The sequence below is a fragment of the Neomonachus schauinslandi genome, chromosome 15 (genome assembly GCF_002201575.2).
Source record: "Neomonachus schauinslandi chromosome 15, ASM220157v2, whole genome shotgun sequence".
Taxonomy (NCBI): domain Eukaryota; kingdom Metazoa; phylum Chordata; class Mammalia; order Carnivora; family Phocidae; genus Neomonachus; species Neomonachus schauinslandi.
In genome coordinates, this window is record NC_058417.1 from 44006714 (window position 1) to 44023677 (window position 16964).

Consider the following 16964-nt stretch of genomic DNA (forward strand, 5'->3'; position numbering starts at 1 on the left):
TTTAAGATTTTATTTATTTAGGGGTGCCTGGGTGGTTCAGTTGTTAAGCATCTGCCTTCAGCTCAGGTCATGATCCCAGGGTCCTGGATCGAGCCCTACATAGGGCTCCCTGCTCTGCAGGGAGCCTGCTTCTCCCTCTCCCACTCTCCCTGCTTGTGTTCCCTCTCCCGCTGTGTCTCTCTCTGTCAAATAAATTTTTTTAAAAAAATTTTTTTTAAATAATTTAAAAAATAAAGATTTTATTTATTCATGAGAGACAGAGAGAGGCAGAGGCAGAGGGATAAGCGGGCTCCCCGTGGAGCAGGGAGCTCGATGCTGGGACCTGGGATCATGACCTGAGCCGAAGACAGACACTTAACCGACTGAGCCACCCAGGCATCCCAATAAATTAATCTTTTATAAAAAAAAGAAAAGACCTGGTGATGGGTATTAAAGAGGGCACGTATTGAATGGAGCACTGGGTGTTATAGGCAAACAATGAATCATGGAACACTGCATCAAAAACTAATGATGTAATGTATTGGTGATTAATATAACATAATAAAATAAAATTAAAAAAAGAAAAGAATTACTGGTTTGGGGAGTACTAATCAACAAGAACTAAAATACTATACACCACAGTGACACAGGAGATGAGGAGGCTGGTACTCAGAATTAAAGCTTCCTATATTTTGTTAAATTTATAATGAGTGTTAAAAATGTGAGGATAATCACTAAAATGAATCATGAGTAATTTAATGAATAATCATTATAATGAATAACTGTTGAATAGAAGGGGAAGGAACAAGAAAAAAGAGAAAACATGGAAAAATAGAAAGTGCAAAATAAAATAGGCAGAAAAATCCAAATATATCAATAATCACAATAAAAGATTAAAACATACTAGTTTATTTAAAAAGTATTAAAAAGAAAAAATAGACAATGGTTCATCTTTCAAGTCTAAAAAAAGGATACTGAGACTGATTTTTAATAATTTTCAGATATCTGTTCTTTAAAGGAGACACATCTAAAATACAACACAAAGTTTGAAAGTAAAAGGACAGGAAAAGATACATCAGGCAAATACAAATCAGTGAGCTGGTATCAATATATTAGTATGGGGAAAGTAAAATTTAAGGAAAACATAACTAAAGATAAAGATGCTATTTAATTATTTTTTTAAATTGTCAGGAAGATATATCTATCTTGAACCTGTATGCACCTAGCAAGTTGACAGATAAGGTGACAATTCACAGAATTGTAAGGATTAACTTTAGACGTTTTAAAGGCATGCATGCTAAAAAAGTGAATACACAAATCCATAATCACAGTGGAAGATATTTATCATGTATCTCTAGAAATTAATGAAGCAGACCAAAGCGGGGGGGGGGAAAGGAAATCAGCTCATTTTACAAAAAAACTGTACCTGTTAAGGAAGAGAGACATGGAACGTGAAGAATCAGAATCTAGAAAAAGTTGTTTCGGGACCGGGGAACTTGAGCACATTAGTAGCCAGGAGGAAGGGCCCTGAGAGCTGTGGTTCTCAATCCGGGCTGCACAACAGAACCACCAAGGAGAGCTTTTAACCACCATGTGTCCAGGCCACAACCCTATCCAATTAAATCAGATATTGAGATGGGGCTTAGGCTTTGGTATTTTTAAAAGTTCCAACATGCAGCCAAAGCTGACAACCACTGGCCAAGGAAGAGAAACTGAAGATGTAGGAGAGAGGCAGGACTGGCTACGTAATTTGTGGAGCCAAGGGCAAAATGGAAATGTAGGGCCCCTTGTCCAAAAATTACTAAGAATTTAAAGACTGCAACAGCAGAGCAGTAAACCAAATTCAGGGCCCTTCTGGTCCTATGGGATTGCACAAGTCTCACACCCATGAAGCCAGCCATGGAAGAAGGAAAATCGAAGGGAAATGGTCCAGGAGGGGAATTAATAAAGATACAGGGGGGAGACTTTGGTCTTGGAAATCAGAAAGAAACTCTCACATAGAAGAGGCAAAGAGGAAAAATCAGGCTACACAATGGAGAGAAATCCTAAGGTGGAGAGAAGAGTGAAAAGAATTCATGTTAGCTAGTCCTGGAGAGATAATTATTAGCTGAGGGAGTGTGCAGATCTGGTTTTCCAGCAGCCACTAAGAAGACAGCTATGAGATCTGTAAGAGAATTAACAGCATCTAATGAAGGAAAGTAGGGTCAAGCAGTACTAATAGCCTGGATGAGACTGGGTACTACACATTTTCAAAGAAAGCAATCCACATATTTACGTGATTTCCACCAGCATTGTTCAGCAGCCCAGGAACAGGGAAAATAGACAGCTGGTTCCCCAGTGGAAGTTTGGAAGTAATACAGGTTGTATTCCGTGGAGGGCACCTTCTTCACTTTTCAGTGCTTGGTGATGGCTTGGAAAATTTGGTGAGGATAGAGTCGGCTCTTCTCTACCCTCCATATCCATTCCACACATAACCCATCTTCTGGTCTGCACTTCTGAGTAGGCTTCATCATTATAAAAGAGAATTCACTAAATGCTCAGTTACACATGGTGCTATACCAGGTGCCCCAAAACAATGGACAAGTGGCTTAGCAATAACCTTATAAATCACATACATACCCCTTCCTGATACGACATATTTCTGTTTATGATGTCTTTGTTGTATATTTAACCCAAAATATATCACTAACCTTCTTTGTGTGTGTGTGTGTGTGCATAAAGGCAGCAAATATAAAGCCTATCAACCCAGTCTCAGGCTATCCAAGTGACATCCTAGCCATTGACCAAACACTCAAGAAGAAGCAGAATTGGACAGTGACGGATGCAGCTGCTATGAAACAGCACGTGAGTATTCACTGTTGCATGCCTTCCCAGAACGCGTTGATCAGAATATTTTCTACTTCAATACTACAACCATCCCAAAGATATTTTTTCTGCTCTATGTCTTTAAAATAAGACAAGATCATTTCTCATTTTTACCCATTGTAATGACGCTTCTTGTTCTGTGATCAAATGGATTCAAATGTTAATTGTTATAATTCATCCTGCTAATCACCCATGGAACCATACCCAGCATCGTTTCTGTCAAACCTTCGTTTGTGTCATGCTGGAAATAGCAACTAATTAAGGCAGCAAACCAGCAGTCACAGTGAGCAGGTGTACGAAGGGAATCATGATGAGTGAAAGCATCTTGATTATAGCAGCTAAAAGAAGAAGAGTTTGAGTGCACTTCCTCGGTGCCAGGCACGGCACTCTAGAAGTACTCTACAAGTGCCCTACAGACATTCATTAATTTACCTACCACGACAGTCCTTCCGGATAGGTGCTGTTATCATTGTCATTTTGCAAATATGCAAGGGAGGTTGACTTCTCTAAAGGCAGAAGTAATAGAGCCAGAATTATAAACATGAGCAGCTTGGCTCTGGAATCCACACTTTTAACTGCAACTCTGTGCTGCCCATCTACTTTTGTGCCCTGACGTCTTAGCAACTTTTGTACTCCACAGAGACAGACTGAGGTGTATACATTTCATGCTGCCTCCCTTCTGCATTTGACACTAGTGATCAAACTCTGCTTGGCATTTTCTCCTTCCTCGGCCTTTATAAATACTACGTCTTGCAGCTCTGTGTCCCTTCCTCTCACTTCACTTTCCTGAATGTTCACCCCTTAAGTCTTGATATTTCCTTGTTTTCTAGCCCCATCCTACTGCTCTTCCCATTATATGCACTAGTCCACTCGTTTTTTAGTAAATATTTATACATTGTTAATAAAGTTCTAGGATTAGGGGATGCCACGGGGGGTACATAGCCCTCCATGATCTTGAGCTTGGAGCGAGGGTGGAAGAGAAGGAAATACGCAGTAGTAATATATGGGAATAAATGAAACTGCAGGTCGTCAGTACTGCATGCCAGAGAGGAGTGGGCTCCCGACCTCTGTCTCGTCATGGCACATATTCATGCTGGAGGAAATGGAGGCTGCTTATAGCCAGAGACCTCCAGTCTACAGCAGCAGCTGCCCCAAGGGCTAAGAAGCTTGAGAAGATCGGTAAGGTGGCATACCTGTAACCCAGCAGAACATTGGGAATCTCTGTGTTAAGCGAAGGAAGAGCTAGGGCAAGTACTCTGCAGATGATCTCAGTCTACCCTCCTTGTTTCAGCTGCCACCTATATCCTGATAACTCCTAAATTTGTCACTCGTGTAGACCTCTCTCCAGTATTTTTGACTTATCTCACTGCCTGATGAATATTTTTACCTCACTGTCTCAGCATATCAAATTCTACATGTCCAAACCAAACTCATCATCTGCATCAAACTGGCTCTTCCCTTGGGGATTCTTCTTGACATCAGGTATTGATACCACTATCTACCCCATCGATGAAACTAGAAGGCGAGGAATCATCCTAATTTATATATTGTCCTCACTCCTCACATCCACCTATGACCAACTGTGGCTACTCTTGTTCTCCTGAAGATTTTTCAAATCCATCCCCTTCATCCTACCACTACTGCCTTAACTGAGGCCCTCATTCGGTCTTGCCTGGACAACACACTCCAACCTCCTATCCCTGCCTCACAGCTGCTCCCCTCCACCCATTCTCCACGCAGCTGCTAATGATCTATTGTGAAGGTGTAGCTATATCCCTGTCCTGCTTGCAAAGGACAAAAATATTTTCTGCTCCACACACTGAGATTTGTCTCACTTCCATCAGAAATAGTGGCTTACAGGGGCGCCTGAGCGGCTCAGATGGTTTTAAGCCTCTGCCTTCGGCTCAGGTCATGATCCCAGGGTTCTGGGATCGAGCCCTACATTGGGCTCCTGGCTCAGCGGGGAGCCTGCTTCTCCCTCTCTCTCTGTTCTCCCCCTGCTCATTCTCTCTCTCTCCTTCTGTATCTCTGTGTCTCAGATGAATAAATAAAATCTTAAATAAATAAATAAAAGATAAGAATGCTTTAAAAAAAAAGAAAGAAAGAAAGAAAAGAGGGCGCCTGGGTGGCTCAGTTGGTTAAGCGACTGCCTTCGGCTCAGGTCATGATCCTGGAGTCCCGGGATCGAGTCCCGCGTCGGGCTCCCTGCTCGGCAGGGAGCCTGCTTCTCCCTCTGACCCTCCCCCCTCTCATGTGCTCTCTCTCATTCTCGCTCTCTCAAATAAATAAATAAATCTTTAAAAAAAAAAGAAAGAAAGAAAAGAAGTAGCGACTTACTACAGCTTGATTTTCACTGAGTAAAGGGCTCTCTCAGCCTCACTGAGATCGAGTCTAAGGGCCCCTACAGCAGACAACATTTTGCCTGCCTTACCTGCATCATTCCTTCCCTCTCACTTTCAAAACTCGACATTTTAGCACTACCAACATGCTTGTGCCTCCTACCAACTCCAGAGGCTTATTACCTTTGCCTTTGTTTATGCTCTCTCCTTTCCCTGTAACACCTTCCCATCACCACTGACTCCCTCAATCCGGTTAAATCCTCGAGGAACTACTCAGCATCTTCTCCCTCCCTGCCCTAGGCTGGATTGAGTGCCATCCTTGGCACCCCTTTTATCTCCAGAGACTATCTCCATCCCACATTTCCTCCTTGGTTTAGTTTATTGTGTTTTTAATATTGTCATAAATGTCTTATCTCATTATTCCCACATCATACATTTTGATTGTCCATCAACTCCTAACTCACATGTCCTCTAGAGGTTCCACCCAATGGATAAACTCGGTGATTTTCACCTAGCCTGGGAATGTAACTCTTGGGATGTCTAGAATTGTGGTTCATAAGTCAAAGATATGTTAAGCTAACTACTGCAAATGTCTGTTCTCTTACTGCAGGTGAAGAGAGCTACTGATGCCTATAACTTGGGAATTGCCCTTGAGCACCGGAAAGACATGCTAAACCTCTGGCGGAAGATCCGAGGGGATCTGATTGGAATAGACACTAAAAATGAGTCCTTTTATGACACCTTTTCTACCTATACATGGTCCTGGAATGTTTGCCAAGAATTACTTTCGCCGAAGGACTTAAGGTTATATGATGCCTACATGAATAGGAATACCTTCCACAACCCTGTATTCTCTTCTTCCTCGGATATCAGTGAGTGTGACACAGAGACAGGAAGAAAAAGAAAACGGAAAGGTTTCAAAGGGTTTCGACAATGAAATTTCTACATTTTCTAAACAGCTCATTGCAAACTACTTTTTCATAGATATCAAAATTATGGTTTCTTGCTTTTGTCTAGTACATTCTTAGCAGCTGGAAATGTTGACATCTTTTGGATTCTGACCAGTAAAAAAGTTTAAGTCATAATGTGGTTTCCCTTTCCTAATTCTGAACGAGTAACTAGAGGCCATGCGGTTATCTTCCCAGCAAATGGCTGCGCTCTGCTGCCCCCACCTGGCTCAAAAGTGCCTGGGCAGAAGGAGAAAAGCTGCACGTGGGCACTTACCTCAACGCAGGGATGCCCCTCTGAGCCCCTGAGGGCTCTCTCAGCAATAAGCATCTGAGTTTATGAGTTTAAGTGACATTGGGTTTTTGATTATTTGCAAAAGAGGCCAGAGGCAGCAGATGACAATGATCTTTCAGTTCCAGGGAATAATATCACCATCTCCCAGGGAATCTTGATTAAATTTGGGTGCTCCTAAGGCTCCTTAGTCACACATCATAGGGCTGATCTCTTGAATCCCTCTTAAAAATAGTTGATCTCACCATTACACTTGTTGCTGTTGTTCTTTAGTGTATTTAATAAAGATGCGCAGGGCGCCTGGGTGGCTCAGATGGTTAAGCGTCTGCCTTTGGCTCAGGTCGTGATCCCGGGGTTCTGGGACTGAGCCCCATGTCAGGCTCCCTGATCAGCGGGGAGTCTGCTTCTCCCTCTGCCTCTGCCCCTCCCCCTGTTTGTGCTTTCTCTTGCTCACTCTCTCTTGCTCGCTCTGTCTCTCTCAAATAAACAAGATCTGGGGATGCCTGGGTGGCTCAGTCATTCAGCGTCTGCCTTTGGCTCAGGTCATGATCCCAGGGTCCTGGGATCGAGCCCCGCATCAGGCTCCTTGCTCAGCAGAGAGCCTGCTTCTCCCTCTGCCTGCAGCTCCCCCTGCTTGTGCTCTCTCTCTCCCCCTCGCCGCCCCGTCAAATAAATAACTAAAATCTTTTCAAAAATAAATAAATAAAATCTTAAAAAAAAAAAGTATCTTATAGACATGACCACTCTTCCTACCCAAAAAACAAGATTTATGGTTTGACAGATTTTTTTTTGGTATGGCTATGACTGTAATAGGCAATCTAAGAAATGTAATTTGGATGCCAAAATATTAAAATTCCTGGGATATTTTCTTGGATCAATGGGATAACAGGAGAGAATATTTTTAAGTATATCTGTTCTGGAAAATCTAAAATGTATAGTAATACAGTCTATCAATCTGTCCCACACTGTGGTTGACAGTAGAAACTGGCATCTTGCAGATGAAATACAGTATAGCAACAGGTATTCAGCCATTCATTCAACAATTATTTATTGAGTTGCATAATGTGTGCTGGCCCGGGTTCTAGGACTTGGATATATAACAGTGAATGAACAGTAAAATGCCCTGACCTCACAGCTGAGTAATGCAGCTAATTATAACCACTGACTCAGTACTTCCACTTCTAGAAATTATTTCTAAAGAAGTAATCATGAATATACAAATGATTTAGTTATAAAGATAATTATCATGTTGGATTTTTAATAGTAAGAAACTTAAAGTAGCCTAAATGTCCAGCAAATCATGATACAGCTCTATAAAACAATACCAGGGTCATTAAAACAATGTTAGAAAAGAACATTCAAGCAGAAGAATGATATTCACAAACTATTATCAACTTACAAAACAGGCTACAACTGCTCAGAGCCTTGAGAAAACTTTACAGAGTTGTTCTAGAACCTAATTTTGATGGTAGTTGCACAAATATAGATTTTTATGAAAATGTATCAAACTGTACACTTAAGATGGATGAATTTAATTGTATGTAAACTAAACCTCAATGAAGCTGTGAAAAATAGGGGATAACGCAGTTCTGAAACTATTTTAATGTAAAGGTTACTTCTATAAGTCAATTAGAAAAAAAGACTGGAAAGATATAAACCAAAGTGTTTAATGGATTAAATTAAGGATGGAATGGGGTGGTTTCTTTTTTTCTTTTGTCTAAATGTTCTACAATAAACACATATTTATTTTGCAATAGGAAAAAAACCACAAAGTCTGTTTAAAGTTGTTAAACCAGCATATTCAATCCTCTAGAGCTGCTGCATGTTCCGTGAAACAAATTAGGACACCCTTCCCCCACCTTTCAGTTCCAGAGCACATGCTTACACAGACCAGAATTTCCACTGATCAGAACTGAAAGAAAGGCATGAAATAATTAACTACCCATGTCCCAGGTTGACACCCAAGGCAATAATCCAGACTGAGAGTTAACTTTTCCAGGCTTTGAAACCATGCCACCCAGCTAGAAAAGCTCTTGAGGCTCACCAGCAGAGGGACCCTTAGGTCCCCTGAAAAGTATTGCTGAAGGTACAGTCCAGTATATAGTCTGATACTACAAAGGACTCACAGTCATGTCTTCCAAATTTCTTCAGAAAAATGATTTTAGGTGCTCCCAAAGATGAAGAAAAATGAGTTGTACAGGTCAACCAAAGATAATTGTATAGAAATTAAGTTTAGGATACTTTTATCACATTTCATCAAAAGGGACCAAGTTGTTTGACATTTTCAATGACTAATTATTGGAACTAATATAATAAGTGACTTCAGGGGAAAACAGAGAGTGAGCTCTATACAAGGAAATATGCGGTAGGACTGCTGACTAGGAGCGTTAATAGTTTTTGGTGTGGGGAGAAAAAAGCATGGGCAAGAGAGAACAAGATGCCAAGAATAAATATAAACCAACCACTACATCAAACAACTGGCCTTGAGAAAAGATAAAAATCCTTATACTTGTTTTTTGGAAAGGAGGTTTTGTTCAAAATGTTTCAAAAGACCGTGAGAATGGCAAACGTGTTTTCGAATAAAGTACAAGTTCTTTATTATCTTATTTTTTCGATTCACTCACGTATTTTTCTTTGTGATTAGGGGAGGTTTAAGGCTTGTTCCCATGTCTCTTCTGAGAAAGATACAGAATCTCTCATAGCTCCCTTCAGTTTTGCCTATGGAAAGAATGTTCAATGAAGTAAATGATCACTAGTTACCAGTGGGCTATCTAGTACTGCACCACTTAAATAACTAATTAACCCTTACCTTAACTTCTTCCAAATGGTAGTCCTTACTCGCCTGGAACTCTTCTCAACTAAACCTTATATCAACAGGATACTTTCTTCTAGATTATTTTGAGAATCAGTTTATAGTAATTATCAAAACAGAAATGTAAGGCTGAAAATGTATTAATATAACAAACTTTATGTGTTGTATTACAGTCCTGATTGTGTGAACAAGCTCGGATATGGATAATTCCAAGAAGTAGGTGGTTATAAATTATGTAATTATAGGGGCACCTGGGTGGCTCAGTGCGTTAAGCATCTGCCTTCTGATCAGTAGGATCAAGCTGACTAGAGCTCCCTGCTCCGTGGGGAGCCTGCTTCTCCCTCTGCTGCTCCCCCTGCTTGTGTCCTCGCTCTCTCTCTGACAAAACCTTAAAAAAAAAATAGTTTAAAAATTATATAATTATATAAATTAACCTCATGTTCTCAGAATTCATTCCATATCCCCCTCCCCAGAAAAATAGTATTTTTATTCTTTTTCATAGCTTTTCACACTACGAAAAGCCCACTACAGAAGCTGGAAAACTGCTTATTTCCTCAGCCAGCTTGCTATCTTCCTCAAATTCTTCTGCCATCAGGTCTAAATGGAACTAGGCACCCTTAATTCTCAAAGTGATTCAAGATTTTTCCTGTCTTAAAACTTGAGGGAGGGCGCCGGGGTGGCTCAGTTGGTTAAGCGTCTGCCTTCGGCTCAGGTCATGATCCCAGGGTCCTGGGATCGAGTCCCACATCGGGCTCCCTGCTCCTTGGGAACCTGCTTCTCCCTCTGCCTCTCTCTTTCTCTCTGTCTCTCATGAATAAATAAATAAAATCTTTTAAAAAAACTTGAGGGAAACTGGGAAACCTGTTAGAGGACCCCAGCATAGAAAGGAGACTCAATCGTAATGTCTCCCACTCTTTTTTTTTTAAGATTAAAATATATATATATTCATTTGAGACAGAGAGATACAGAAAGAGAGCATGAGCAGGGAGAGAGGCAGAAGCAGGCTCCCTGCTGAGCCAGGAGCCCGATCCCAGGACCCCGGCATCATGACATGAGCCGAAGGCAGATGCTTAACCATCTGAGCTACCCAGGCGCCCCCTTTTTAAGATTTTATTTACTTATTTGTGAGAAAGAGAGCACGAGCACAAGCAGGAAGGAGAGCAGCAGGCAGAAGCAGGCTCCCCCCTGAGCAGGGAGCTCCATGTGGGACTCGATCCCAGGACCCTGGGATCATGACCTGAGCCGAAGGCAGACGCTTAACTCACTGAACCACCCAGGGATCCCTGTCTCCCACTTTCCTGCGGGCCTGCACCGCCACCGACCCCTTTTCCCCGCAGAGTAAAACCCAGCTCAGAGAAATTCTGTGGGCGAGCGCTCCTTACACCGAGAGCGCTTCCCCAACTTAGGGCCCGCCCCCATAGGGCGGAGCTCCAGCTCCAACCCAGACCGGGGCTTCAGAACTGCCCCGCCCCTTCTTGCTCTTTTCCCGCCCAGACCCCGCGACTTCCGGAAGGGGGAGTGGCCCCACAGGAAGTTTTCGCGTGTCGGAAAAGTAGGCATATCCGGCTCCGGTGTCATGGCCGGCCACTATGCTGAGCGCGCTCCGGCTGTGGTCGGCGGGAAGAGGCAGCAGTTTGGAAGCAGGTTCCTGAACGATCCGGCGCGCGTCTTCCACCATAATGCCTGGTAACTGCCCTACCCTTCGTCCGGCCTGCGGCTTGTCCTCTGTCCCGCAGCCCCGTGCGCTCTGAGAAGCCCCTGACCGCCGGCCACGAGTCGCGCTGCCCTGCTCGAGGCGCTCTCCTTCCACGGGAGAGGCGCTGCGTGGCCAGCGACGCAGCCTGCCCGCAGCTGGGACGTGAGGCCCCTAAGCTGCCCGTTTGATTTTCCCAGGGACAATGTGGAGTGGTCGGAAGAGCAGGCCGCCGCAGCGGAGAGGAAAGTCCGGGAGAACAGTACCCAGCGGGTGTGCCAGGAGAAGCAAGGTGCGCCTAGGTGGGCCCTCAGTGGTATCAGCAGCCAGCGTACTACTAGACGCGCTCTCCCGGAGAGGCCGGAGAACCTAGACCGCCGAGAACCTTTGTTACTGGACTGATCCCGAACTCCGGGGTAGAACGGGAGGGGAGGGGCTGAGTTAGGATGGAAAAGGGCTTCCCCCTAAAATCTTGTTAGGGCGAAGAGGGAGTTTGGGTTTTGGCTTTATTTGAGAGGGAGTAACAGTATCTTGATATATTTCCTAGGGATTAATTTTTAGTACGTCGACTAGACCCATATTAATACGACTGGCTTGGTCGCGTGATCGACTTGGATGCTGTGCCTCGTCTATATGATTACCCTAGCTGAGGAAATGTTGTCATTGAAGCTAGATTCTAGCGATCAGATTCTAAATATTGTGGGGGAGGGAGGAGCTAATGACTGGTGAATTTTGTATCTTTTCCTTGTGTGATGGCTATGAGGATTTTAGGGCTTCTGCCAAGGAAAGCTGGGTGAAGAGGAGTGTGGGTAAGTCTGGCCAAAGAAAAAGAGACCTCTTCTGGAGAGGTGGATGATTTTACTGCAAAATATCTCTAGATACTAATACTAGGACTAGCTGAGCCTATGTGCTAGATGACAATTGAAAGTAGGACTAGAAATTGGGAGAGTAGTATCCCACAGTTCACTATAACAGTAAGAAGATTCCAGTTACAAAGTATTCACCTTACATAGTTTGACAGAGACTAGATCAAAGCAAGTTAGAGTTGAAAGGGATTTTGAAAATCATATAGTCCAATATCCTCTTTTTACAGTTAAAGAAAGTTGAACCACAGGACATTAAGTGCCTTACCCAGAGGTAAGCAGTTAGTTAGTAGTAGGAATGGTGGAACTAAAATCCAGTTTCTTAGATTTTTTTTTCTTTTCTACTACACTAGTTGAGGTCCTATATTGGCAAAGAGCAGAAAACTGTAGTCTAGTACTGCCCACTGCCTTGATCACCTTAAACTATAGTGGAAACAGTCTACCCTCCTTAAGTCTCTCCTGTCCTCTCTCATCAAAACTCTTCTCATCTGAAGACATTTTTCCCTCTTGTCAGCATTTCTCCTTTCCCGCCTTTGTCCCGTTTTTAGGATCTTTTAGTAGTATTGAATTCTTTCTTTGCTCCACATTCAATAAAGAACCACAGACAGAGGAGTATATTTAAAGAAGAGCTGTATGTGTCATTAACCATTGAGTTCACATAGGGAATGCCTGAAGAACCTGGGACATTTCACCTGTAAAAGAGAAGATTTAGAGGGGAAAATAACTGCCTTTAAATACAAAAGAATTGTTCTGTATGGCCCTAAGAAATAGTAGGACTTTTTGACCAGAAGACAGATTTTTTTGCTTAATGTTAGAATTTTCTAATTAGCTAAGAGCCACCTGAAGATGTAGGTGGAAAATTGGTAATAAGTTCCCTGGTAGAAGTTCCTCCCTAGAAGGACAAGACACAGAGGGAATTCAGGTAGGGTAGGTGTTAGGACTGCCAGATTTCCAGCTCTACTTGAGGATACTTTTAGTATAAAGTGACATTTGGTGAAGCAGGATGACATTTGACATTAGGGACACATAAAATATTGAGAGATTGAGAGTTTTCTTAATTCTTTAATATTTACAGTTGATTATGAAGTCAATGCCCACAAATACTGGAATGAGTTCTACAAAATCCACGAAAACAGGTTTTTCAAGGATAGACATTGGCTTTTCACTGAATTCCCAGAGTTGGCACCTAGCCCGGACCAAAATGACTTTAATGATTGGCTCTCAGAGAACAAGAGGAGTGAAGTACCTGAAGGTAGGAGCAAGGAGGACGGACCTGGTTTAAAGATAGAAGAACAGCACATGTGTTCTTCAGATAGCCTTGGACATAAAACACAGATGCCTCCTGTGGAAGGAGATGTAACTCAGAAACTCAGCCGCCTGGAAATCTGTGCTGATGAGTTCCCTGGATCCTCGGCCACCTACAGAATACTCGAGGTAACCCCCCTCAGTTGTCCTGAGAGTGGGGTTAACGGGGCTGTTTTACTATACACATGGGTGGCACCGAGAGGCGGACCGCAGAAGTGACTGACTAGACTTGACTCTTATGTTGGCCTAGAAAACCTCCATTTTTGAACTAATGGCATGTCCTAAATTCAGACCAGCTAATCAGGTGGTCGTGGCAAAGAAAGCGAGATCACCTGAGGTGCTCCCTGGGGACATCCTATTGCCTCTGCATGTTGTAGGATCTGCTGTACCTGCCACCTGCAAGAGTCCCAAGTCACAGGACAAATTCTTTTACTTCGCTTGTAACGTTAGATGGGGGGGGGGTGGGGGGGAATCAGTCGCGATGGTGCCTGCTTCTCAGGCATGGGAGAGTTCTTGTCTTCCTAGTTTGGGTGGTATTGCAGAGGCAAGACTACCCCCGGAAACGTGTCTAGGTGGGTACTGTAATGCAGATTGAGAAGCGGTGACTGTACACTCCGCTGGAAGCTGATTAGCCTTGGGGTTGAGTCCTCCAGCCTGACCTTGTTACTAGTCCCTTCCCCTCCCCAAGCAGAAGGGGACTTCTGCCTCTCTGTCTGCCTCATGGTAGTTATGAGAATGACATATATTGAGATAACGACGTAAAATGGCTAAAAACAGTGCCTGGCATGTAGCAAGCCCTTAGTAAATGGTCACTGTCTGTTTTGGGTTTGGGGATTTTTTTTATTTTGTTTTTAATTTATTATTTTAGGGAGGGCGCACATGTGAGAGCAGGGGGAGGAGCAGAGGGCTAGGGAAAGGGAGGTAATCTCTAGCAGACTCTGCACTGAGCACAGAGCCTGACGCAGAGCTCGATTCCTTGACCCCGAGATCATGGCCTGAGCCGAAACCAAGAGTCAGACGCCCAACCCCAAAGGGTCACTGTTATTAGCACACCCAGCACCATGTTTAGGACCGTGGTATCCATGGTCCCCTTTTCATGAATTTTTCTGCAGGTTTCCAATAATGATACAGTGCAGTTCAGTAAGAGACTATTTCATCTGCCCTGTCTTCCCTGCACGGGAGCAGCTCTCCTGCCACAGCCCCTCATCCCCTGAAAATGTGCACCTGTGCAGAGTTCGTCTCCACCCCCTGCTCGGTCAGGAGCCCCTCCCAGCTGTTGAGCCGATCACTGCAGCGATGCTAAAACCACCAGAGACGTGACAGCTGAGAGCCTCCGCAGCTTGGCAGCCCCACGGTCCCTCCCCTCACTTATTACTAGCTGCAGCGTCCGAACCAGTCCCATTTCAAGGGATATCGACACAGCCAAGTTCACCGGGGCTGGGGCTGCCGCCGTCGGTGTGGCTGGCTCTGGGGCGGGAATTGGGACTGTGTTTGGGAGCCTCATCACTGGTCATGCCAGGAATCCCCCCCTCTCTGAAGCAACAACTCTTCTATGCCATTCTGGGCTCTGTTCTCTCTTTTGGCTGATGGTGGCCTTTCTCATCCTCTTTGTCATGGGCAGGAGCTGTCTCCACCTCCCATAGGTCTTTCTCCCGTGTCTCGTCTGCCCTGTATGTTCCTTTTCCTATACCTCCTCAGGCAGCCTAGGGAAAGTGGTTGGCTCAGGGTTTGACAGAGGGAAGACAAATAAGTACTGTATTAATGAGAAAAAAAATATTTCATCTATAGGACCATTTGCTAAAACTCAAAAAGTAAAAGCAATCCATGCCCTTTTTTCCACACCAGCTTCCTTCTGCTGTCGAGAATCCAATGCTCTTGTCTTTTATGGCTACCTCTTTTAGACTTCCTGAGGTCAAGGTTGGGGAATGTCGTGGCTACTATTTAGCTCTGGTCACTGCACCTTCCCTACTAATACAATTAAGCAAGATTATTGTTGATTATTTATCTAGCTCTAGGGAATTGATTCCTTGAAAGTCCTGTAACTAAAAGTTCTTTTCTGTCCGCAGGTTGGTTGTGGTGTGGGAAACACAGTCTTTCCGATTTTACAAACTAACAAGTAAGTGTGTTGTAAACTTTAACTATAGGATAGCAAAGAGGAGAAGGGGGTGTGTTGTTTCTCAAAACTTACTTCAACAAACTGGTAATGATGGTTATTGGGAACCATGGGTGACAAGATGTCGATTTCTATGTTATCTTTGTCATCAGGAAAATTGGTGAGCTTCAAAACCTGTTCCACTGCCAATATATGGGACCTTTGATATTTTAAGTTTGCTACACAGGAAAGAGAACGGACATAATTCAGTTTACAGTCTTAATTGTTCTACTGTTTTTTCTGCCCATTTCAGTGATCCGGGACTTTTTGTTTACTGTTGTGATTTTTCTTCCACGGCTGTAGAACTGGTCCAGGTAAGTGCATTGGGTCCTATCTGTAATTTTCACTGATTAAAGGGGAAAGGGTCTCCTAAAAATCAAGGTCTCTAGCAAATTTCTATTATTCTTATGTGGTCTGAAAGTAAAAGACTTGCTGGAACAGCCCGAGTAGAGGAAAGAACCGAGCATGAACGTGGAACCTGTCACTGGCCAGTTGTGGAACTTTGGGCAGGTCTCCTGACCTCTCCAAACGTAGGTTTTAAGGATTAAAATGAGAAGATTGTTTCTAGTCGGGGTTCTTTGAGTTACAAGTCACAGACACACCCAGACAAACTCATTCAGTGAAAGAAGGTCATAGAACCCAAGGGCATAAAGTGTAGCCAAGGCACTCAGCCCCGAAAAGGTGGCAGATGCCAAGGCCAGTTGGCTCCTGGTGAGCCGTTTCCACTCCTTCCTCTTCCTGTCACAATACTTCCCTCAAGCTCATGGTTTCCTATCGCATAGCCCAGAGCCGTTTGCCCTTTGTTTTCCTCTTTACCAGCTTTCTGTAATAGGTTGGTCACATGACACCAACGTGCTTGCCCCCTTACATGTCCACCCTGTTCAGGCGTTCTCAGAACCTCACCAGAATGACTTGTCCTGATTCCAAAGTCCCTAGAAAGAGTCTGGTTGACCCAGCCCAGCTGATAATCTACTTGCTGTGTTTGAATTAGCTGTGGCCAATGAGGAACAAAGTCACATTTTTGGAGAAGAGAGATACAGAAAGAGAAATTACCCTAAAATGTGTTGGTTACAGTCATGTCTAATGCTCCTAGCATAGGAGGTCTGGAATTGGCAATTCGTGTCTTTCTGGAGTGTTACTTTTATGGATGTAGACCAGGTGAATATTGAGCTTTTCTTTAGTTAATTTTATTTATTTTTTTCTTTGGTTAATTTTATGACAATAAAATATAAAGTTAAATTTTCCACATTTAATACATTTTCCTGGAGAATTCTGTGATCGGTGTAATATGCTATAGTTGGGTTGGGAGTTGTTTTTTTTTTTTTTTTTTTAAAGATTTTATTTATTTATTTGAGAGAGAGAGAATGAGAGAGAGCACATGAGAGGGGGGAGAGTCAGAGGGAGAAGCAGACTCCCTGCCGAGCAGGGAGCCCGATGTGGGACTCGATCCAGGGACTCCAGGATCATGACCTGAGCCAAAGGCAGTCACTTAACCAACTGAGCCACCCAGGCGCCCGGGAGTTGTTTTAAATCATGATTTTAAATGTCAGTATGTTTTCTCTCTCTCCTGATGAGATTTTTCTTTTTGCTTGTGGTCATTTACCTTCCTGATCACTTTCCAGTCCTCAAATCTAACTTTATGCATCAGAGTAAAGAATAAAAGTAGAAGAATCAAGAACATTCCTTTTTTTTTTTTTTTTTTTTTTTTAAGGGGGGG

At 43.4% G+C, this 16964-nt stretch overlaps 2 protein-coding genes across 3 annotated transcripts in view; both read left to right on the top strand.

Moving 5' to 3' along the window:
* The window catches only part of EFCAB3 (EF-hand calcium binding domain 3), a 54836-nt gene extending 48716 nt beyond the window's left edge, over positions 1–6120 (top strand). For both annotated transcript variants that reach the window (XM_021678393.1, XM_021678394.1), the window contains 2 exons: positions 2701–2823; positions 5794–6120. In XM_021678393.1, the coding sequence (XP_021534068.1) occupies positions 2701–2823; positions 5794–6120 (450 nt within the window). The remainder of the gene's footprint in view (positions 1–2700; positions 2824–5793) is intronic.
* A 4689-nt stretch (positions 6121–10809) lies between these two features.
* METTL2A (methyltransferase 2A, methylcytidine) overlaps positions 10810–16964 on the top strand; it is a 12326-nt gene continuing 6171 nt past the window's right edge. The window contains exons 1-5 of the mRNA XM_021678395.2: positions 10810–10920; positions 11128–11219; positions 12866–13224; positions 15162–15211; positions 15501–15561. Of these exons, the coding sequence (XP_021534070.1) occupies positions 10811–10920; positions 11128–11219; positions 12866–13224; positions 15162–15211; positions 15501–15561 (672 nt within the window). The 5' untranslated portion in view covers position 10810. The remainder of the gene's footprint in view (positions 10921–11127; positions 11220–12865; positions 13225–15161; positions 15212–15500; positions 15562–16964) is intronic.